Source organism: Lagopus muta, chromosome 26 (assembly GCF_023343835.1).
Source record: "Lagopus muta isolate bLagMut1 chromosome 26, bLagMut1 primary, whole genome shotgun sequence".
Taxonomy (NCBI): Eukaryota; Metazoa; Chordata; class Aves; order Galliformes; family Phasianidae; genus Lagopus; species Lagopus muta.
Window position 1 is genome coordinate 3,395,386 of NC_064458.1, and position 23,171 is coordinate 3,418,556.

General features: G+C 58.4%; 1 protein-coding gene across 1 annotated transcript; it reads right to left on the reverse strand.

Annotated features, from left to right (window-relative positions):
• Nucleotides 1-7,425: 7,425 nt before the first annotated feature.
• On the reverse strand, nt 7,426-19,845 carry ZBTB7A (zinc finger and BTB domain containing 7A). The gene is made up of 3 exons (XM_048927778.1): nt 19,700-19,845; nt 9,892-11,099; nt 7,426-8,055 (listed from the first exon to the last, which is right to left on the reverse strand). The coding sequence occupies exons 2-3, from the start codon at nt 11,082-11,084 to the stop codon at nt 7,608-7,610; spliced, it is 1,641 nt and encodes a 546-aa protein (XP_048783735.1). The 5' UTR covers nt 11,085-11,099; nt 19,700-19,845; the 3' UTR covers nt 7,426-7,607.
• Nucleotides 19,846-23,171: the final 3,326 nt, after the last annotated feature.

Below are 23,171 nucleotides of genomic sequence, written 5' to 3' on the forward strand. Positions count from 1 at the left end.
GAGGGCGGCCCTTGGCAGCACTGAGCCCACATCTCTGTGTTCCCATGCTCCCACCCACATCCCCACAACCCCAAATCCCCACATTCCTGAGCTCCCACATCCCTACATCCTCACATCCCCATGTTCCCATCCATAATCCCCCATCCCCGCTTCCCCATGTCCCCAGTCTCCCCACATTCCCAATATCCTCACATCCCATGGCCCTGCATCCCCCCACCCCACATCCCCGTGTCCCTGCATCCCCCCCACCCCACATCCCCATGGCCCTGTATCCCCCCACCCCACCCCCACATGTCCCCTACATCCCCCCACCCCACGTCCCCATGTCCCTTATACCCCCAGCATCCCCCCCCCCCCCCCCACTGAGTCTCCAACCCTACAGCAGGGCAGAACCCATCCCACCCCACACCCCTGGTTGCTGGCGGATGGACACACGGTGCCCCACAGCGGCCCCCTATGGGCCCAGCCGTCCCGAGCACATATGGGACTTAAACCCCACAGCGGCCGCATTTGCTGATTAAGCTTCAGGAGGACCCTGCCCTATTTATTGGTTTTTCTCTGTTAATTGTCCCTGACGCCGCTAATGAAAATCGGGGATCCCAGGTGCTAAGTGGCATTAGGGCGTCTCGCTAAGAACCACGACTTGCCCGCTTAATCCCGCCAGATAAAACCCCAAAGCCGATCGCGGCCCCGAGCGCTAGGAAGCTTATGACACAAATTAAGCTCTTCACGTTGGTGTGTGGGGTGGGGGGGCTCCGGTGGGACCCCAGATAGGGCTGGGATGGGATGGGAGTTTGGGGTCGGCCCCCAGAATGGTGTGGTTCAATCCCGATCGCTGCCTCGTTTTCCCCCCGTCGCGGCCCTTTGGTGCTCCCACAGCCCCCAGCCCCACAGCCGGGGGTCCTTAAGGCGGCCATCTGTGGGGTCGGTCCCGAATCTGGGCCAAAAAATGGGATTAGGGCCCCACGCTGCACCTCGGCTGTGGGATTAATGGGGTCGAGCCGCCAAATCGGCGCTAAGGCGGCCAAGGGGGTCCTGGGGGGTTTGGGGGTCCGGGGAGGGGGGGGGGAACCCCATTAGTACTTTGCTATGGGTTGGTGGGAGGGCAGGCAGGGCCCCCATCGGGGTTTGGGGCCATGTGGGGTTTGGCCACTGGTTTCTATGGGGTTTTGTTCCATGTGGGGTTTCATCATTGGATCGCAGTGGGGTTTTGCTCTGTATGGGGTTTTGTCCTTGGTTTGCAATGGGATTTTGGCTTTTGGTTTACATGGGGGTTTGGCCTTTGGTCTGCAGTGGGGTTCTGCTCTCTATGGGGTTCTGCTTTCTATGGGGTTCTGCTCTTTATGGGGTCCTGCTCCATACAGGGCTCTGTTCCCTGTGGGTCCCTCTGGCTCTCTATAGGGTTCTGCTCCATATGGGGTTCTGCTCTCTATGGGGTTCTGCTCTCTATGGGGTCCTGCTCCCTATGGGGTCCTGCTCCATATGGGGTTCTGCTCCCTATGGGGTTCTGCTCTTTATAGGGTTCTGCTCCATATGGGGTTCTGCTCCATGTGGGGTTCTGCTCTCTATGGGGTCCTGCTCCATACAGGGCTCTGTTCCCTGTGGGTCCCACTGGCTCTCTATGGGCTTTTCCCCTTTTCCTCCCCATTGCGTTCAGCCACAGGTTTCCAATGGGGTTCTTCCCCCATTTGGGGTCTCTTTCCACATGTTTTTCCTTTCCCTTTGCCCATCGCTTTGCAGCAGCATTTTCCAAAGCGCCCCCAGCCCCAATGAAGCCCCCAATACGGGACCCCCCCCCCCCCCCCCCCCCCCCCCCCCATCCCCAAGAAGCACAAACTGCATTTCATAACGATTTCATCTTTTATTTCATCTCCCCCCCACGCTTTATAAAGAGCTATCAAAGGTACAATCTATGGAATGTCTTTGCTGTGCTTTTCTTGCCCCCCCCCCCTCGCCCCCCTCCCCGCCTCTCGCCGCCCCCCATGACCACAAAAAGTCCATTGCTTTCATTTGAATCATTTTTTTTTTCCTTTTTGTTTTTTAATATATATATATATAACATTAAAAACCGCCCAGAAAACTTTTCCTTCGCTCCGAGATCAGAGAGAGATCCATAAAGGCGCCGGAGAAACCAACCCCCAAAGCCCCCCCCCCAAAAAATAATTGCAGCCCCCCCCCCCCCCCCCCAGTCACCACCAACCCAAAATAAATCCATCTCTTTGCTCTCTGTGTGTGTCTATAGATATATATAGGGGGTTCCTTTTTGGGGGGTGGGGGGGGGTTGGGGTCACCCCCCCCCTTTTACAAAGAGTTCCTCTCTTAAATAAAACTTTGTCTCTTTTTTTCATCGTAAATCGAAAATATAAATAGATGAGATATATATATATATATATATATAGCTGTGTTCTATTTTAAATAGGAGCTTTGGGGTGGGGGGGATGGGGGGAAACGAGCCCTAAAAGCCCCCCCCCCCCAACCGCCGCCATAGGGGGGCATTTGGGGTCTCCGTTTTTCCCCTCTTTGTACCAAAACGGGCAGAAATCCATTTTTCCTCCCGTTTCTGTTGCATTTTTTTGCTGCCCCCCCCCCCCATCCCCCCCTGCACTCCATTCATTTCTCGTTCATTTCCGTCTCTTTGGCAACACTTTATCACAGCGCAGCGCCGCCTCCAGCCCTGCAGCCTTTCCTCCTTTCCTCCTTTTCTCCTTTTTCCTTTTTTTTGTTGTTTTTATTTTTTTTATCCTTATTTTTTTCTATTTTACTTTCTAATTTTTTTTCCAATTTTTTCCAATTTTTTTCCAATTTTTTTCCAATTTTTTCCAATTTTTTTCCAATTTTTTTTCCAATTTTTTCCATTTTTTTTCCAATTTTTCCCAATATTTCCCCAATTTAACCTTACACCCATTCTTATTTTCTTCCTAATTTCCGCTCCTTTTCCTCTTCTCTAATTTTTGCTTTCCTTCCTCTCATTTATTTCCCCCTTATTTCCCCTGAACCTTTTCCATATTTTCACTCATTCCCACCCATTTCATCTCTTTTTCCATTGCGTCTTTTTTCTCCCTCTTTTTTCTCCCTCTTTTTCTCCCTCCTTTTTCTTCCTCTCCTCCCCGTTCCTCTCTTTACTTTTCTCCCTCTTTTTTTTTGTTTTTTTCCTTTATTTTTTCTGTTTTTATTTTAGTGCAAACTTCCAACTTGTGTTAAAGTGTTGCCATCAAACGGTGCGTCCGTCCGGCGGCGCGGTCGGCGTAGTGTCCGGCGCTCCATCCGTGGGGCATCCTGAGTCTAACGCACACACACACACACACACAAATACACACAGCCTCTCTCTGCTCGTTTCTCTTTTTTTTTATCGTTTTCTCCTTTTTTTTTTGTTTGTTTCTTTTCCTCCTTTTTGCCTTCGGGGGGAGGAAGGGGGGGGTAGGAGGGCGTTGGGGGTTTTGTTTCCCGAGTGGCGGAGGGAGAAACGCAAAGCGTCGCAACGTTCCTTTGGGGCCGAGGAGAGGTGGGGGACAAAGAGGAGCAGTGACACAAACTAGAAAAGATACCACGACTCGATTACAAGAAGAACCTCAAGTAACTCTATTTACACGTCCGCGCGAGTTTTTGCATATGCCAGCACTGAGCAGAGGGTCGGCCCTGCGTCCCCGTCCCTTTGCGGGGACGTCCAGCCAAGGCACTCGCTGCCATCGTGGGGACGGGGGGAAGGGGGGGTGAGGAGGGGGAGGGACCCCACTGCGTTCCGGGGGGGGGGGAGGGGGGGGGGCTGTTATCTGCCACACCAGACGTGGCCCTCGAGCAGAGATAGGGCTGGCAGGCCCCCACCATGGCTGCGTGCTGCTGGGCCTGGGGCAGCAATGGGGCCAAAGGCTGCATCTGCAGCACCGGGCCAATGGTGCTGGGCCAGTGGTGCCAGGCCCAACAGCACTGGGCCCAGAGGCCTAATGGCACCAAAGGCCCAACAGCACTGGGCCCAGAGGCCTAATGGCATCAAAGGCCCAACAGCACTGGGCCTGCGGCACCGGACCCAGTAGAGCCAGGCCCGCGGTGCTGGTCCTGCTGGTACCGGGCCAATGGTTCCCAACACAACAACACTGGGCCCAGATCGGGCCTGCAGTACTGGGCTCAGCAGTGTTGGACCTACGGCACCAGATCCAACAGCACCGGGCCCACAGAACCGGGCCCAGAGGCCTACGGCACCGGGCCTACAGGGCCGGGCCCAGCAGTACCGGGCCCAATGGCAGCAGGCCATGATAGCAGGCCCAGTGGCACTCAGAGGCCTATGGAACCAGGCCCAAAATACCGGGCCTACAGCATCAGGCCCAATGGCACTGGGCCTAAGCGCTGGGCCCAATGGCACCGGGCCCAAAACACTGGGCCTAATGCACCAGGCCTGATGGCAACGGGTTCGTGGTTCTGGGCCCAACGGTGCGGGATCACAGCGCTGGTCCCAGTGATGCCAGGCCTCTGGTTCCGGCCCCACAGCACTGGGGACAAGAATGGGGGCAATGGGGGGACGCACGTCTGGACCAGCACTGGCTGTGGAACATTGAAGAAGAAACAACAACAGTGAAAAAAAAAAACAAAAAAGAAAGAAAAAAAAAAAGGCTAATAATAATAACAATAAAAATTAAAAAACAAAAAAAAGAAAAAAAGAAGGGGGGTTGTTGGGGGGGGGGGGGGGGGGGAAGGAGGGGGAGAAATGAACGATACACAAAAAATGAAACAAAACCCACGATTCCTGCCTAAAATTCAAGCTTCCGTTTGGTGAAGTGCAACGACTCCCACAGGTCTGCTTTGCAGGGCTCGTCACAGAACCTAATTAGCATCGTTCCTCTCACTGGACACCTTTCAGCCTTTATTACTCCACGAAATAGAACTCGGATTCTGCCTACGTTGGTTTTGTTTTTTTTTTTCCTTTTAAAATATATATATATATATATATACACATTTTTTTCTTACAAAAATAAATTTAGGATTTTTTTTTTAATAATATCTTTTTTTTTTCCGTAGAAGTTGGTTTCGACTTGTAAACATATTTTGTTTTGCTTTTTTTTTTTGTTTAAATTAAGATAAAGTGATCTCAAAGTACCCGTTCCATCGCAAAGTGCTAAGACTTCTTTGTTTTTTTTTTTTTATTATTATTATTATTTTTTTTAATAATGTTTTTTTTTTTAATATATTTTTATTGCTTTTTTTTTTCTGCATTAAATAAACATCCGTCTCTCCCCAACCCCCCCCACCACTCAGCCCTCCCCCAGCACACACTCCCCTCTCACTCCCTCTCCAAAATACATTCGGCCCGACCTGCTCTGGCTTTGAGAGTAAAAAAACAAAACACCAAAAGGGAAAAAAAACAAACAGAAAAAGGCAAAAAAAAAAAAGAAAAGAAAAAGAATCTTAAAAAGTGCTTTCAAAATAAAAGGACTTAAAATCTCTTTTTTTTTTTTTTCATCTCAAAATGTGCATTTAGAAAACAGGTGAATGGCTGAAAGGTGCCTTCCTATCGCCCTCTGCACGGGGGGGGGCACGCACGGCGCACCCACGTCCATCATCGTCCCTTTGGGGACAGGGCTGCATCTCTTTGGGGACAGAGCTGCGTCCATTTCGGGACAGGGCTGCGTGTCTCTGGGGACAGAGCTGCGTCCCTTTCCAGGCAGAGCTGCGTCTTTCTGGGGGCAGGGCTGAGTCCCTTTGGGGATGGGGCTGCTTCTTTTTGGGGACAGAGCTGCGTCCTTTTGGGAACGGGGCTGCGCCTCTTGAAGGACAGAGCTGTGTCCCTTTGGGGATGGGGCTTTGTCCCATTGGGGACAGGGCTGTGCCTCCCTTCAGGCAGAGCTGTGCCTTTTTGGGGACAGGCTGTGTCCCTTTTTGGGGGGGGTCTGAATCTTTTGGAGGACAGAGCTGTGTCCTTTTGGGGAAAAGGGCACCATCTCTTTGGGGACGGAGCTGCATCCCTTTGGGGGACAGAGCTGAACCCCAGTGCAGACAGAGCTGTGCCTTTTTGGGGACAGGGCTGTGCCCCTTTTTCAAACAGGGCAGTGTCCCTTTGGGGACAGGGTCGCATCCCTTTTGGGGACAGAGCTGTGCCCCTTTTGGAACGGGGCCGCATCCCATTGGGAACGGGGCTGCATCTTTTGGAGGACAGAGCTGCGTCCCTTTGGGGACAGGGCTTTGTCCATTTTAGGACAGAGCCGTGCTCCTTTGCCAACAGAGCTGTGTACCCTTGGGGTCAGGGCTTTGTCCCTTTGGGGACGGGCCTGCATCCCTGAGAAAGGTGCCCCCAAAAGGGCTGTGGGCTGCGGCGGCCGCGCAGAACAGCAGCCATGGGGTGACGCAGAGCCGCTCTGCACGGCCTTAAAGCCGCCGCGGCCGCAGCCTTCGCCCCTCCCATCTCCTCCTGCCAAAACCCTCCTTCCCCTTTAAGGGAGACCTCAAATAACCTTTTTTCAAAGGAATCTGCCATTTTTAGGTGCTTTCTGGGCGTGCAGGAACACTGCAGCTCTGACCGAGGGCCTAAAAATATGGGGCAGGGGCAGCCCCGGCCCGGCCGCACCGCAGCACCGGGCTGGGTGTCATTCCTGAGGGTTCCTGGGTGCTATGGGGGGGGGGGGGAGGGGGGGGTTGGGGGTGCAGGGGCGGGGGAGGGGGGGGTTGGGGGTGCAGGGGCGAGGGCTACGGTGGGGACAGACTTTGGGTTAAGGAGCTTAGAGCCGCCCTCGGGGTTTGGGGCCGCGCCATGAGATCCCCGTGCAAAATGCATCCATCCCAAGGCTCCACGGAGCTGCAGCACGGCGTCCCAAAACCAAACCACCCCCAACCCCACACTGCACCCCAACAGCTCCCAACAGCTCTGCAGGCAGAGCGGGGGGTTGGGGGGCTGGGGGGGGAGTTTTAGGTGGGCCCGCTCCTTGCCGGCCCCTCGAGGCACCGCGTGCACCCCCCCCCCCCCCCCAACAAAAAGCCCCCTTTCCACTCTTGGCCTCTTTTTTCTTTTTTTTTCTTTTTTTCTTTCTTTTTTAAAACGTCTCTTTTTTGCTTTTTTTCCTCTTTTTTTTCGTTTTTAAATAGATATCTCTCTGAAATAATATATATATATATATTTTGTTTTGCCGCTTTGTTTTTTTTTTTGTTTTTTTTTTTTGTCTTTTCTCTCGGATTTTTTTTTTTTGTTTTTTTTTTGTTGTTTTTTTTTTTGTTGTTTTTTTTTTTAACGTGTATTCGGACACAAAATAAAGCTTTGGGTTTTACATGGAAGCTCCTTTCCATGCGCTCTCCATCCCCGCCCCGCCTGCCCGTCCCACCAGCACTGGGGGAGCCCTGCCTGCCATGGGGAGATTGGGAACGTCGTCGACAGACCTATTTTTGCTTCTTTTTTCCTTTAAAAAACAAAAAAAAAAAAAAAAAAAAGGGGGGGGGTGGAGGGGAACCGGGGGGGGGGGGAATGGAGGGAAGGGAGGGGAAACGGAGAGAGAAACACCTCGAAAGAGAAAATCGGAGGAAAAAGTACTAACTAGATTTTGTGACACCTCTCTTGTTGTTGTTTGTGGTGGTTTTGTCGGTTGGTTGGGTTTGGTTTTGTTTTGTTTTTGTTTTGTTTTTTTTTTGGTTTAGGAGAGTCCTGGCGCGCTGCCCTCGGCCGACCCTCCTGCTACATTCAATCCCGACGCTTCGGTAGTCGAACTATCCTCAAAGTGCTGCTCTTGGCCGTTCCCCTGCACGGTGTCCTCTGATTCCTGACTCTCCCCACCTCCTTGAAATCCTCCATCCTCGGGGTTCCCCGTAGGGGTGGGCAGCCCCCCGGCATCTCTCACCCGCGGCCGTCGGCCCCTCCGGGACGGGATGCCGTTGCAGCCATCCTTTTTAAGGTGCCTGTGCAAGTGGTCAGAGCGGACGAAAGTCTTGAAGCAGCTGTCGCACTGGTAGGGCCGCAGGCCGGTGTGCACGCGCATGTGGTTCTTCAAGTCGTAGTTGTGAGCGAACGCGGCTCCGCACTGCTGGCACAAGTAGGGCTTCTCCCCCGTGTGTTTCCGCATGTGGACCTTCAGCTTGTCCTGCCTGCGTGGAGAGAAAGGACACGGGGCGGTCAGCGGGATGGGGACGGCCTTCCTCCTCATCCTCATCCTCACCATCACAGGGCCAGGACTTGGCTTCTTCCCAGAGGAAAGCAGGCAGCGAGCGGCGCAGTGCCAGCGCAGCAAAGCGGGGGTCGGCATGAAGCCCCCCCTGAGCCGGAGGGCTCTGCAGGGCCAGGAGGCGTCCTGGCACGGAGGGAAGGATGGAAACCTCGAGGATGCAGCCGGTCCTAATGAGGCTCCCAAAGGGAGCTGGGAAGTCGGGCCAGGCTGAGAGCAAACAACGCGGTTTTCCGAGTTGAATTCTGATCAAACCCTTCCTGAAAGATCAGCGGAGCGGCTCCTCCCCATCCGGGCACAGAGGAACCAGGAAGCAAAGCAAGCAAAAATCAGCACAAAGCTGTGGGAGATCCCTCCCCACCCAGCAGGCACAGCTCCATCCCCCCCATCCCTGCACCTCTGCCCCACGCCAGGGCTCACTGCTCCCAGCGCAGCCCTGGGCCATGAAGGGCAGGGGGGGGTTTGCAGCAGGCAATGTGACAGAGAAGGATGAACGGAGAGGGAGAAGAGCAACACTGGAAGGGAAATCCAGATGTTCAGGCTTGGCTGCCTCAGACTGCACCCACTGGGGCTCTGTGTGGCCAAACACAGCCTCCCACAAGCTGGGGGCAGCGCAGGAGGGTGTATTTTAGCTTGAAACCAGCAGGGCCCCAATGCGTTATGGCCACGTTCAGGCTGGGGTGAAGGCACAGCTTCCACCCGCATCTCTGCTCGCAATGAACCAATGCCTCCTGCGAGTTGGTGGGCAGCAGGGAGGGCAGTGGAAGGGTAAAGACACGATGGGGAGGGTAGTAGGGGGAAGGTAGAAGGGTGATGGAGGTGAGGGCAGCGGGATGAAGGTAGAGGGGTGAAGGCAGCACACCGAATTGCAGCAGCGATGCCATCGGCTCCTCAAACCCCTCCGCCACCAAACGAACCCCAACCCGCCCCATGGCAGAGCCCCCCCTGTGCCAGCCTGTGCTCTGTGGCACTTCCATGAGGCCACAACCCGGGGGGTGGGGAGGAGGGGGGGAACGCGAGGACCTTGAACTGCTCAGGTGTGGCAGCCGGAACCTGGGTGCGGGCACACAAAGTGCAGGCAGCCCCCAGCCCCCCCGCCGTGGGCAGGGCGGTGGTGGTTGGCAGGGCAGCGAGCCGTGCTGCAGGGCTGGCATCCCGCCCCGGCATTATCTGCATTCCTCAGCTATCAAACGTGGGTCCCCGGCCGCCCGGGTGCGGCCCCACATGGCTCTCAGGGTGCAGAGGGGACAAGGCTGGCAGGTGGAAGGCACAGAGAGCAGCCCCGCGTCCTGCAGTCACCCGCTCCAGCCCGCGATGTCTGCAGGGCCGGGAACGGCCCACACTGCTGGGAAGCAGCTCAGTCCTGCCCGGGCGTTGAGGAGGTGAGCAGTGAGCAGAGCAGAGCAGAGCAGAGCAGAGCAGGCTGGGCCATTTGGCTGCTCCTTCTGCAGCCCACGCATCTCCTGGCACAGCGCGGAACCCCCGCCCTCGGCCGGCGATGGAGGACGTGAGGAGTGGAAAGAGGACATGGAGGAACCCCGACCACAGCCCACGACCCAGCGATCCCACAGCAGGTTGGTTGCTGGCTGGAAGCGGCGCCCGAGGAGCTGTGGGGTTTGTTTGGAGCCAGGTGGGCACAAACCCATCCCCAAGCACCCGGCGAGGCCACCGACATTTCCATCATGAGATGGAGACGCCTCTGAACGCCTTCCTGCCGGGACGCAAGCATGGCATCACAGCACGCACCGCTCACCCTTACCTGGTGAAGCGCACATTGCAGATGTTGCACTCGTAGGGCTTCTCGCCGGTGTGGGTGCGGATGTGGCGCGGCAGCTTGCCAGCCCCCTGGATCACTTTAGCACAGATGGGGCACTTTTGGAATGCTTTTGCCCTGATCTTCTTCTCCACCTTTTGGGACCAGGACGGATACACGTCACTCTCGTTCGAACTGCCAAAGTATTTCAAGTAATAATCCACGACTCCGTCGTCGTCCTTCCGCTCGTCGTCCCCGAGCTGCTGCCTCCCCACCGAGCTGATCACCTGCTGCAGCACGCTGGCAGCCAACCCGTCCACATCCCTGCCATCATCCTCCGTCTCCGCTCCGGTGGGGACGAAGCTGGGGGAGTCGCCGGCGTCCTGCTGGTCCAGGGCGGCCCCGGGAGCCACCTCCTCTTCTCCTGGCGTGCCCAGGCTTCGGCCGCTGTAATGTCCGTTCTGAGAAGGTGAGAACAAGGAGCCAGGGGCGGCCGCCGCCTCCTCCTCCTCTCTGTCCAGCCACATGGCCGAGTTGCTGTCGGGATCACAGTCATTCGCCTTTGGTCTTTCGTTGAGGGAGGCTTGCGAATAGAAGTCCAAGCCGTTGCAGTCCGGCTCCTCCTCGTCCTCTTGGCCTCGGAAGTTGAGTCTCTGAAGGTCTCTCAACTCCGGGTTGGTCCACGGAAAGCTGCCTTGGTGGCCGTTGACGGGGTTGCTCTGGAAGAACTCCAGGTACTCTTTTGCTCTGAGATGGTTCCTTTGATCAATTTGATCTACTATATCCATCTGGTCATTTTTGGCCAGAATCTTCCTGTCCAGGAGATCCGTGCAAACATCCCTCACCGCCGGGATCTCCAGCAGTTTGGCGGCGTTGAGGATGTCGTTGACGTTGGAAGTGCTGACGGTAAGGGTCGCGGTGTAGGCGAACTCCAGCAGAGCCGACAAGGCGTCGGCGCTCACAAAGTCAATCTCATACACGTTTTGCTGGTCCACCACTAACCCTGAGGTGAAGAGCTTCTTAAAGTACTGGCTGCAGGCCGCCAGGACGGAGCGGTGGGTGGGGAACTCCTGGCCTTCCACCAAGATGACCACGTCGCACAGCAGCCCGTTGTTTCGCTGCTCGTTCAGACTGCTGAGGATGTCGCTGCTGTGATCGGGGAATGGGATCCCTATGGGGCCGTCCACGCCGCCCGCCATCGTGGATGCGAAAGGCTGCGGAGAGAAGAAAGGCAATGACTCACAGGTGCTCCAACACCAAAGACGGATCCGCTCCGTTTGTAGGATCGTAGCATCATCAACAACACGGTCATTCATCCATGCTCATTCAGTCCAACCACCACCGTTTCCCCATCAAACCGTGCCCACCATACAGCACCCGACCCCTCCACCGGCTGAAGATCCCAGAGCACGCCCAGCAGCACGCTGCTCCCCAATGGATGCTCTCCATCACCCCAAGGTGAGGCACGTCGCATCCCAACAGCAGGAGCCAACCCTGCCGACCCAACGTCTCGCACCCTCTGGCTCTGTAAACTGGGTGCAGCGCTGCTCCCCAGCCCCCTTCCCAACACACACACTGCAGGATTCCTGAGAAGCTCCTCACCAAGGTAGCTTTTAAAGAACTTTATTGATCCAAAGGAGAAAGGAGCTTCTGCAGTGGGATTCGAACTCACAGCCTGTGATCTGAGGGTTATCCAGAAGGAGAGGCGTCGGCTTGGAGGGGGAACAGCCACCCAGGGGCTGAGGGCGCTTTGGGGAGAGGTGCCCCGACCCCAGAGCTACAGGGCGTCCAGGTGGAACCCCAAACCTCAGCCACCAGGGCTCTGAGCTGCAATGGGAGCCCCTGGCGCTTCTGTACCCCTTCCCCTCCAGACCGCAGGCTTCAGAGGGGTCCCTCCATCTCCAAGGAGAATTTGGGCTTCGGGGTGGCAGCGGCCAGCTGTGGGGACACGATGGGAGCGGGGCAGGGGGCTGTGCTGGGGAGGTGACCCCCCGTGCTGGGCAGGGGGCTGGGAGGAGCAGGCAGACGGTGTGGGAATGGCTGTGGGGTCACGCGACCGCCCAGGGCTGGCAGGGGAAATCGCTGCTCATTCTGCTCACACAACACAGCCTTTGTGTGCCCGCCTGCGGCCGGAGCGATGCGATGGCTGAGATGGGGAGGGGGCAACGCAGCCAGCCTGGCTGGAGCCCCCCCCTCCCCCAGCAGCACTATAAACTCCACCCTGCTCCTTTCTGGGGACGCTGACCCGAGGATGTGTGACATGACGTGGGACCTTCTGCCTTTCCACAACCAAAAGCCACCACAGCTGAAGGCAGTGCTGGGCACGAGGCACAGTGAGGCGGTGCTCAGGGTCCAACAGCGTTGGGTGACACACGGAGAGGTGACCAACAAGCGCCCCATGGGCAAGACCAGAACCACGGCGGGGAGCTCCAGCCTCTGCCCTCCACCTCCAGGCAGCTCCTTCCTCCCCCTCGGCCCCACACAGAGCGCTGCTGTCCCAGACTGTGTGTCTCTGGTGCCACATTTCACCCCAAAGCGGCTGCGCTTCGGCTGCCAGCACTGCGCCCTCCCGTGCAACCCAATGGGGAACTGCCAGCCTGAAATACGGCCGTTGCACAGAGATGCTGTGCAGCAATGCCAGAGCTCTCCTCCAAGCTCCCCAGCAGGGATGTGACCCAAGGATGGGGCTGCGCTGCACCCAGAGCCCAACACGCTGGCAGAACAACAGGCCTGCAGCCGCCGTGCACCCACGTGGGGCACAACGCCGTGCCACAAATCGCAGCATCCTCCAAGTGCTGCTGTGTGCCAGGAGAGGATTACTACAATAATGTTGCTATTAAAGAACAAAATAAAAAGAGGCAGCGGTTTGCTGCCCAAGGCCCAAATATCACCCTCTCCCTCACCACCAATGAGCATTTTTCCCCCCCTATGAACAGCTCACCCCTATTATGGGTCACACAATGCGAGCCCTTGTCTCTCCATGCACACTCCGGGAGCCATCACCCCGGCTGCCCTCTCCTCCTCACAGCCACGAGGGCAGACCTGCAGGCAGAGCACCCCGCAGCCTCCAGCACAGAGCTTGGGAAGGGGGGGTGGGCACAGAGCAGGGCTGTGCCCGCCGGGGTGTGTGAAGGCTGCTGCAGCTCCTCCACGGTGCCATTAAAATTCTGCTGCTCCCGAGCAGGAATGCGCTGTCGGCGGTTTAGAGCCAAACTATCCAAATTATGTGGACCTGCCAAGCAGATGCGTGCTCTGAGGCGAAGACCCTGCGCTCGGACAGGAACAAACGTGTGGTTATCATGCAAAAGGGTGCTGATGCTTTTTTGCCCTCTTACCCCCCCCCCCGACTCAATGCCCCTATTTCAGTCCTGCAACAAGAAATCCCTTCTATCCCACCCGGGCAGCACGTCTGGGGCAGAGCACAGGAAGAGACGCGTGACAGACCGAGATCACGCAGCCATTGATGTGCAGAGATCAGAGCAGCGTCCCACACAGGGCTCTGCACAGACAATCTGCCCCTGTGTGCTGCTGCCAGACACCCCCTGCCCCCCCCCGGCAGCTGCCCTCATTCCCCAGCACCCTGCCTCTCCACGGGGTCTCATCACCGCACTTTTAATGGACAGATGGTCTCAGGAGCCGAACACGGTGATGGTGGGTTCCATCAGCTCCCAAATCACACAGCAGCACAAAGCCAACCAGCCTCCCCTCAGCCCTGCTTTCACAGCACCCCTTCCATCAGTTCCACCCAGAGCAGAGCTTTGGGGTCACCCCGCTCCAACACCCCGTGCCCCGATGTCAAAACCAAGCCAGCTGCTGTGCCCCACCGCCCAGCTGCAGCGACAACCGCCTCCATTTCCACGGCTCAAACCCGCACCAGGCAGGCAAAGCAGCCGGGGCTGCCCTCACTGCTGCCAGGTCCAACCTGCCGGGGAGGTTTGCCTCTCCCTCCTGCCTGCAGGGGAAGCCCCAGCACAGCCCTGCTCCACACCTGCACAGGGAACTGCCCCCGAACCCCACGGATCCATCGGCACGGAGCTGCATCCCACGACCTCGTGCTGAGTGAAAGGGATGGAACTCAGAGCCTCAGTGAGCATCGGGAGAACCTTCCCAGCCACCAACAGCAGAGAAGCTGAGTTCTCATTCCCGTTGGAAGGACTCCCCGTGCGATGCTGGGAGCTGCTCCCCGTGGGCTGAGCGCAGGGGCAGCCCCCCCTGTCAGCCATTTCCTAGCTGAGAGCGGCTGCATCCTGTGCTCGCTCAGAGGGCCGATACCTTCGGCAGAGCATTAACTGGGCCTGGAGGAGCTGCATCGACCCCTGGGGATGCAGAAACCCCAACAGCGCACCTTGTTTGGGTGCTGTGGGTGTGCGACCACCAGCAGTGAGCCGTGCAGGTGACACACGCAGTGCCTCGCCACTCCCGGACAGACAGGTTTGGGGTGTGATTCAGCAACCCCTGCACCTCAGGCAAACCCAACAGAGCCGTGTATAATCGTTGTACAACTCGACACTCCCAGCTCTCACCGCGGGGAGAAGAGCAGCAGAACCCCACGTCGTCAGCCTGCACGGAGCACGGGATGGGCTCCAAACCAGCAGTGCCAGAAGGAGCAGTGGGAGATGGATGCGATGCGCTGTGCTTGGAGCTGGGCGCTGCCACGGCCACGTCTCAGGCTGGGAGTCCTCCAGGAGGCCATAAGGGATGCTGCCACAGAAGAAAAAGGCTTCCTGCTCCCCCCCCAAACTCCAGGATCAAAGCGCTTGCCATGTGATCCCCAGAAGGGATGGGGACTGAGGAGGGTTCTTCTGTCACATGAGCATGGGAAGGGTGAGCGCCTGTGAGGACGGGGGCCACGCCGTCCCACTCAGCACCTCCAGCCCAACCCACAGCACGACAGCAGCAGAACCAGAACAGGAAAAGTCACAGCAGCACAGAGCCACCGTGGCACAGCTGGTGCTTCAGCAGGGGAAAATCGCTCAGCACCTCTTAGGATCCCAAACAAGAGGAGATTTGGGGCTGATGTCACCGGGGAACCCTTCGCTCGGAGGGCGGTGAGGTGCTGGCACTGCACAGGGAGCAGCGGGTGCCCCATCCCACAGCACCAAGGACACAGCGGGGGCTGCTGCCCATCACTGGGTCCCACCAGGCTTATGGGGCTCCGACCAGCCCCACACCAGGCCCCATTCGCACAGCACGCGGCCATTTGCACCACTGACAGCCACAACGAGGCCATGTTAACGCTTCTCCTATGTTGCAAGGTTAGCTTCAACTGGTTGCTCCACCCAGACCTCCTTGCCAATTTTCTCCTTTGTCATCAGAGACCGTATTTAATCCAGTAGGAATGTGCCTCCACTGAAGCCACTGTAGGAATGGGGTTCGAGGGGGTGGTCACAGCACCCAGCATTGGGACGGAGTGGGCTTTAAGGCTCCTTCTTCCAACCCAAACCACGCCACGCTTCAGGGATTCCATGCTGAAAGCCTCCATCACCTGCACTGCTGTAATGCTGCACTGATATGGGACACAGCATCCGCCAGAGCAGCTCTGGAGCCCCACGCAACCACAGCTCCTGCCCTGAGCCCACACCCACCCCACCACCCCCCAGCCCCACCACCAAGGCTGCGGCCCTGTGGGCACACAGACGGTTCTGGTCCTCCCTGCTGCAGCCCACACACGCTGCCCTCCATTGCCTGAAAGCACCAGAGCACAGCTTACAGGGGTCAGGAAGGCCGTGCAGCCCGCATTAATGCAAGCTGCTTGCTGTGCTGCCGAGCCCAGCTCTCTAAAAGCCAAAGCTGAGCGTGCCCACACGATGGGTTTTCTCCCACAGAGCTCTGCTGCTGCCATCCAGCAACACGTCAGCTCCCTGCAAAACCACAGGGGGGTTTCGAGAGATCCTCAGCCCCGCTGCTGGGGAGGACCTGACAGCATCGGGTGTTCAAAGAGGGGAAAAAATAAAACACGAAAGCGGAGTTGGTTTCAGTGCTGCCCAAAGAAGCAGCGGCTCCTGGAAGTGCTGGGCGACACGGGGAGGGGAAGGTTTCTCTGTGAGCTCAGGAGCCCCACCAAGCTGGGGGTGCTGGGGGAACACATGGGCAATACTTCAGCCCCGAAAAAAAGAACCGAAACATCCGCCAGCATTAAGCCCTGCTGAGGGACGAGGCATGCAAAGGAACACAGCACCTCTGCAGTGCTGCAATGCTCACAGTCCCAGCCCCCTGCCACAGAACCACAGAAAGGCCTGGGTTGAAAAGGACCTCCAAGATCCCCAAGTTTTAACCCCCCTGCTGTGTGCAGGTCACCAACCAGCAGCCCAGGCTGCCCAGAGCCACATCCAGCCTGGCCTCCAATGCCTGCAGGGCTGGGGCATCCACAGCCTCCTTGGGCAGCCTGCTCCAGTGCGTTCCATGGCGCTGTGCTCCTTCCCTCGGCACACGAGAGGGCAGCGTGGGTTCGGAGGGAGGAACGCCGTGCTGGTACCATGCACACACGGCTGCCTGTCGGGGCACGAGGCTGCTGGAGCCACGACCTGTAGCTACAAGCCCACGCTCGGCACCGGCCCAGCTCTGTGCTGGGGAAGCATTGAGCAAACAAACCAAGCAGGGCACAAAACAGCCCAGAGATGGACTCGATGCTTTGCAGTTTGCCAATGGGAAATCTGTAGGGGGGAAATAAGGAGCGCTCCTCAGTGCACAGCTCGAGTTTGGCAGCAGGATGTGTGGAGTGCAGCGCTGGGGGGTGAAGGTGGAAAGGGCTTCAGGTGGCGGCAGGGGGGCAGCAGGTGAACATCCCAACTGCTCGGCAGCGGGGAGCCGTGCTCTGAGCCCACAGCAGGAGCAGTTCTGCTATGGGCGCTGCTGTGAGCAAACCTGCTGGCAGAGGGCTGCGCCCCCCAGCACCGCATGGTGCATTTTTAAGGGGCAGGGCCTCAAAGCGAAGCCGCCGTGCCCGGGGATCTGCAGTGCATCTCACCAACGTGCCCTTGGCTCCCACCCGCAGCGCAGGGCAGCTCGCGCCCGTGTCCAGTTTCTCACGCCTTGTTGCATCGAGTGAGGACGCCCATCTCCCTTCCACACGCAGCCAGCCGCCTCCCCACGGCCCACCAAAGGCTTTTGGAGCCCCTCACGCAGCTCAGGGTCGCCTCCAGCACCCACAGCAGCCGTGCCATGAGAGCTGCATGCAGGCTCTGCCCCGAGAGCCAGGCAGGGAAACTGAAACGACGCACAGAGGGAAGATGATACGGCTCCAGAGCTGGAGGAGCAGCAGCCAAACACCCCGTGTGCTCCAGCAGCAGCACGGCTGACCCCATTTCCTTCTGCCCCACGTCCCCATCGTTCCCAGGTATGGAACGGAGCCATAAACCAACCCTGCTCCCAAGCGGAGAGGGGCACGGGGAGAGCAGCCCAGACAGCGACTCGCTACCTCTCCTTGAATTGAGTTCATCAAAAGGGTTTTAATTACGGATTGAAACCGGTCCCTTCCACTTGAGGTTAGGGCTGGTGGAGAGCGGAGTTCAGAGCGGCTGGTTATTGCTTTGGCTAAGCCAGATAACGAGTAGGTGTCTAATTGTCACAGAAGTCTTCTCTTTCACTAAACGCAGCATCCCGAGACTGGGAAAGAGCCCTCGAGTGTCAGTTTTAATCAAGATAAAGCCACAGCTCTGAGCATTTCGGCTCTGTCTCATGCACAGGTGAGGAAACTCAGGCACCCATTCCCTGTGTGGCCACAGACCACCATTCCCAGGGCCAGAACACAGCGAGGAGAGCAGAAAGACAAGAACACCATTAAATTAAAGGCAGGATGAGAGTCAGCAGAGCGGCGGGCAACGAAGAGCAACTTTCATTCACCACCGGGTTCAGCCCTCGCCCCACAAACCCCCCCCCGAACTGCTGACACACTGAAGGCTTGGTGGAAAAATCCCACCATCTCAGCCACGTTTGGGCTCCTCCTCGCTGCCTCCCTCCCCAGGACAAGCCAGAACAGGGGCCACAATGAATATTAAACGAGAACGGCTCCTGTTTAATGAACCGCTCCATTTCTCTCACTTTATTGCTTTGGAAGAGTGGTTGAAAGGCATTATCTCCAGCAAGCTTCACAATTCTCAGGCCAGCCCATCCCTCTGCCTGAGAAACTGCCTCGGTTGCCTGGACAGTGCAGTTCTCCATCAGGACCACGAGAAACAACAACATTTCCTTTAACGAAGTAACAACAAAAGCGACACCAGCAACCTTTCTGCAACGCTGGGACGACCTCCCAGCTGCCGTAAATCCTTCCGGGCCGAGGCCTCCTGTACAGATGTCTCTAAAGCACTTGCATCACGAGCTGCGGTCCGGAGAGCCGGGATGATGAAAAGCAGAGAGCAGCCAACTGAGAGCAGCAGCAAAGCTGAACTGCGAGGAGCTGAGCCGTGCCCCGTGGGAAGCAGGACCGCATCAGTGACCGCAGGCTGAGCACGTGAACGAGGGCAGCGACGGGAGATCCGTGCAGCCCGGCCGGCACCGGCCGCCTCTCCCAGCAGCTCCTCCATCTAAAGCACGGGCAGCCCCACCGGCACCCCCAGCCCGGGATTTCCTTCCGCACAAGGCAGCGGTAGCCTTCGGCCCTACACGAGGGTGATGGAGCTCCGGGCTCGGCCTCGAGGCCCGGCGGTGGCTCAGAGCATCGAGGCCTCGGCAGCGGCTCGGTGTCACAGCCGCAGCACCGCACACAGCCGGGCCGGCGGCCCGCAGCCCCGCACGAACCGAGGGCAGAACGCAGGGAGGTGGGCGCCGGAGGGAGGCGGAAGGAGGGGACGGCACCCGAATGGAAAAACCCCAGGAAACCGAAGCCGGCCGGCGCGGCCTAACGGCCAAACCCCCCCGGCGGGCCGCGGCGACCTTGGGGTGCGCGGGGATCGGAGCGGGGGAAGCCGGCGGGGAGGCGGGCGGCACGGCGGCCCCGAGGGACCCCACCCTGCGGCCCCCACCGCCCCCCCCGTCCCTCCCCTCCGCCTCCCTCCCACCGCGGCCGGCGGGGCCCACAGGGAGCCTTGGCCGGGCGCCACGACCCCACCCTTCCCCGGGCTGCGCCGCGCCAATGGAGGCCGGGAGGAGGGCGGGCGGTCGGGGGGGGGTGGGGAGGGGGGGGCGGCGAGGCGAGGCCCCGGCCCTACGGCCTCCACCCGCGGCCTCTTCCGAGCCGAGAGGCTTCGAGCGCGGCCCGGCTTCACCCCGAGCCCCCGCCCCGCCGCTGGGCCGGGCCTGAGGGTGCGGAGCGGGGGGGTTTGCGGAGAGGAGGAAGCGCGGCCCCGCTCAGCTCAGCCCCCACCGCCCGCCCGGGCCGCGCCGCGCTGCCCTCCGCCACCCCGCACCCCGCGCGCCCGCCATTGGCCCCGGGCGGCGGCGTGGGGCGGGGCTCGAGGGGCGGAGGGCGCGTCCCGATTGGCTCCACCCGCCGCCCATCACCGCGCCTCCCACTCGCCGCGCGCGGGGCGCACGCCGGGAGCTGTAGTCCGAGCGCCCCCTGCACCTGCGGCCCGGCGGGGCGGCGAAGACTACGACTCCCAGGAGCCCCCGCGCCGCGCACCCCCCCACCCCCTCCCCAACACGCACCCCGCAGGGCCCTTCCCCCCCCCCTCCGCGACCCCCCCCCCCCCCCAGCACGGCCCGGCCAAGTACAACGTATGCACCCGAGCGGGGGGGAAACGGAGGGGGGGGGGTATCAAAGCTCCCCCCCCCCCCAGCCCCAATTTACGCCCCTTCCCCACACCCCCTCCCTTAACCCAACCCCCCCCCTCCTCCCCACGCACCCCTATCCCACCCCCCCCGCACCCCCCCGTACCGGGCCGTGCCGCGCTGTCCGAGGAGCGGAGGGGGCTGCGCCGAGCCGGGCCGGGCCGGGCCGAGCCGTGCGGGCGGAGCAGGCTGTGGCCGCCCCGCGGGAGCTGCTCGCCGAGGCCCCGTATGCGGCTCCTTCCTGCTCCGGCCGGGGCCGCCCCGCTCTTAAAGGGGCCGCGCCCGCCCCGCCGCCCCCCGCGCCGCCCCCGCGTTGAGGGCGGGGACCCCCCACACCCCCCCTTCCCTCTTCCCCTCCCCGCGTGGGGGGGGGCCGTTCCCTCACCGCCCGCCCCGTTCTGCGCGTGTGGCCGCGTGTCCCCGTCAGCCGCCCCCCGCCCGTCACCCCGCGCCGCCTTTCTCCCCCCATCCGTCCCGTCCCCGCGTCCCCTCCGTCCTCCCCCCTCACGCGGGAAGGGGAGGTCCCCACGAGGCGGGGGGGAGGGAAAGGGGGGAGGGGGGGGGGACGACGCGGATCAACCGCACGTGCACCTGCGGGGACCCCCCCCCCTCCGGCACGTTATCGGGAGTCCACCATTAGGTTCCAGAGTTAACAGCTCCTGCTGCCCGCCGGGCTCGGCCGCAGAAACACCTGTCCGTGTGCCCCCCCCCCCCCCGGTGTGTTACCTGGGGAGGCAAAATTGAACAGAAGAGCGTGGAACAGAGGGGAAAATAGCAAAATGTCACATAAACGTCCGTAATCTTTACATACATACCCTAAAAATAGACGTGCGCCATAGGAAGAAACGGCCAGAAGTGGCTGCTGACCCCCCCCATAGAACCCCCCCCCTTTACCCCCCCTCCCCCCGGCAGGGCAGCACTTTCTTTTCCCTTCAATAATCCCACTCTGCTCCTCCTGGGGGTGGGCGGCACAGTGAGGACTCTGTGCTCACCGCCCACCCCCGTGCCCACATCCGGCTGGGGGGGGGGGGGGTCCTGTGGGAGCTTTTAATGAGGCGGGGGGGGGGGGGAGGGGGGTCTTCACCCCTGTGTTGCAGATGGGGAAACTGAGGCAGCGCTGTGTGTGAGCACCGAGAGGCTGTGGGGCCCAACCCCACCCGTGGGTGAGGGGGGGATCCGGCCCCCCCCCCCCAGCTGTGCCCTGCCACGCACCAGCACCCACTGCTTTCATTTTCCCCCATGCAGCACCTCCGGAAAACAGCACAGCCAGGGGTGACCCCAAACACCTCCCCAGGGCGGGGGCATCCCAAAACCACCTGCATGTGGTGCTGTGGGCAGTGCCAAGACATGGGGGTCCCCCTCTCCAGCCCCACGGCCCCACTGTGATGGGACCCAGTGAGGGGACGCGGGGTCTCAAGACAATTAATTCCCAGGATCCGAAATCGTTTTTCAGCTATCTGCCCAAATTTGGGGCTGATTGAAGTGCTGCTGAGGCTGGAGCAGCCCAGGGCTCCCAGCAGAGCTCAGCCAGGCTCTGCAATCCGTGCAGCACTGGGATTGATGGCATCGCCTCCCTCTCAGCCCACATCCACCCCAATGGGACGGGGTTGGATCGGTTCCCTGCCTCAGCCACCCAAGGGTTAACTCCAACCGGGACAAACCAGAAGACCCTGCAAATATGAAGTGCCGTTTATTACCATTATTATTTTTCCATGATGAAAATATCGAGTTGTTGTGTTTGGTTTTTGGTTGTTTTTTTTCCTTCTAAATTGTGGCAGCAGAACGCTCGATGGGCTTTTCCCTTCCAAAACCCAACGCTGAAGCAAAAGAAACCTCAAAAATACCTTAATGCTCTGTGTGTCATCCGACTCCCCACCTTTAGAGCCATAAATCCATAACCGGAGTGATAAATCCATAACCAGACCTATAAAGCCGTGACTGGACCTATAAATCTATAATGGCACCGATAAATCCATGAGCAGATGGGTAAATCCGTAACTGATAACCAAACTGATAAATCACAACTGGACCGATAAATCCAGAATCGAACCAATAAACCCGTGACCAGACCTATATGTCCATAACCGGACCTACGATCTGTGACTGGACCAATAAACCCATAATGGGATCAAGAAACCCATGGCCAGGTCTACGAATCCATAACTGGACCGATCAACCCATAAGCAGACCAAGAAATCCATAAGCAGGCGGATAAACCCATAACTGGACCAATAAACCCACGACCAGACCCACAAAGCCATGACAAGTCCACGAGCTGACCGATCAATCCACAAACAGACCGATAAACCCATAACTGGGTCAATAAATCCAGGAGCGGATGGGTAAATCCGATCCGGACCAATAAACCCAACTGAACCAATAAATCCATAAGCAGACCTATAAATCCACGAGCGGACCAATAAACCCATTCCAGGACCAACAGATCCATAACCAGACCTACAAACCCACGGCCGGACCGACACATTCGTGTGTGAACCCATAAACCCATCATCAGACTGCTAAACCCATAACCAGATGGACACATCCCCAGCTGGCCTGATAAACCCGTGACTGGACCAATAAACCTATAACCAGAGCAATAAACGCGTGATCAGAACATAAAACCCATAACTGAACCAATAAACCCGTGATCCGACTGATAAATCCATGAGTGGTCTGATAAACCCATAACCAGACCAATAGATCCATAACCAGACCTATAAACCCATAACCAGGATGATAAACCCGTGATCAACCCTATAAACCCAGGACTGGCTCAATAAGACCATGAGCAGCCCTACAAACCCATGGCCCTACATGGCTCTGTAAACCTATGAGCAGCCCCACAGACCCATAACCAACCCTACAAACCCATAACCAGCTCACAGACCTGTAACCAGCCCCACAGATCCATGAGCAGCCCTATAAGCCCATGGCCCTACAAACCCATGAGCAGCCCAACAGACCCATAACCAACCCTATAGACCCATAATCATCCCTATAGACCCATAACCAACCCTACAAACCCATGACCAGCCCTACAAACCCATACCCATAACTGTACAAATCCATTACCAACCCCACACACCCATGAGCAGCCCTACAAACTCACAACCAGCCTACAAGCCCATCACCAACCCCACAGACTGATGGCCCTACAAACCCATGGCTCTACAAGCCCATGAGCAGCCCCACAGACCCATAACCAACCCTACAAAACCATGAGCAGCCCTACAAACCCATAACCAACCCTACAAAACCATGAGCAGCCCTACAAACCCATAACCAACCCTACAGACACATGAGCAGCCCTACAAACCTATAAGCAACCCTATAAATCCATAAACAAACTTAGAAACCCATGAGCAGCCCCACAGACCCATAGCCAACCCTACAAACCCATAACCAGCCCTACAAACACATTGCCCTACAAGCCCATGAGCAGCCCTACAAACCCATGGCCCTACAAACCCATGGCATTACAAACCCTACAAGCAGCCCTACAAACCCATGAGCAGCCTTACAAACCCATGGCCCTACAGACCCATAACTGGGCCAATGAACCCATCAGCAACCCT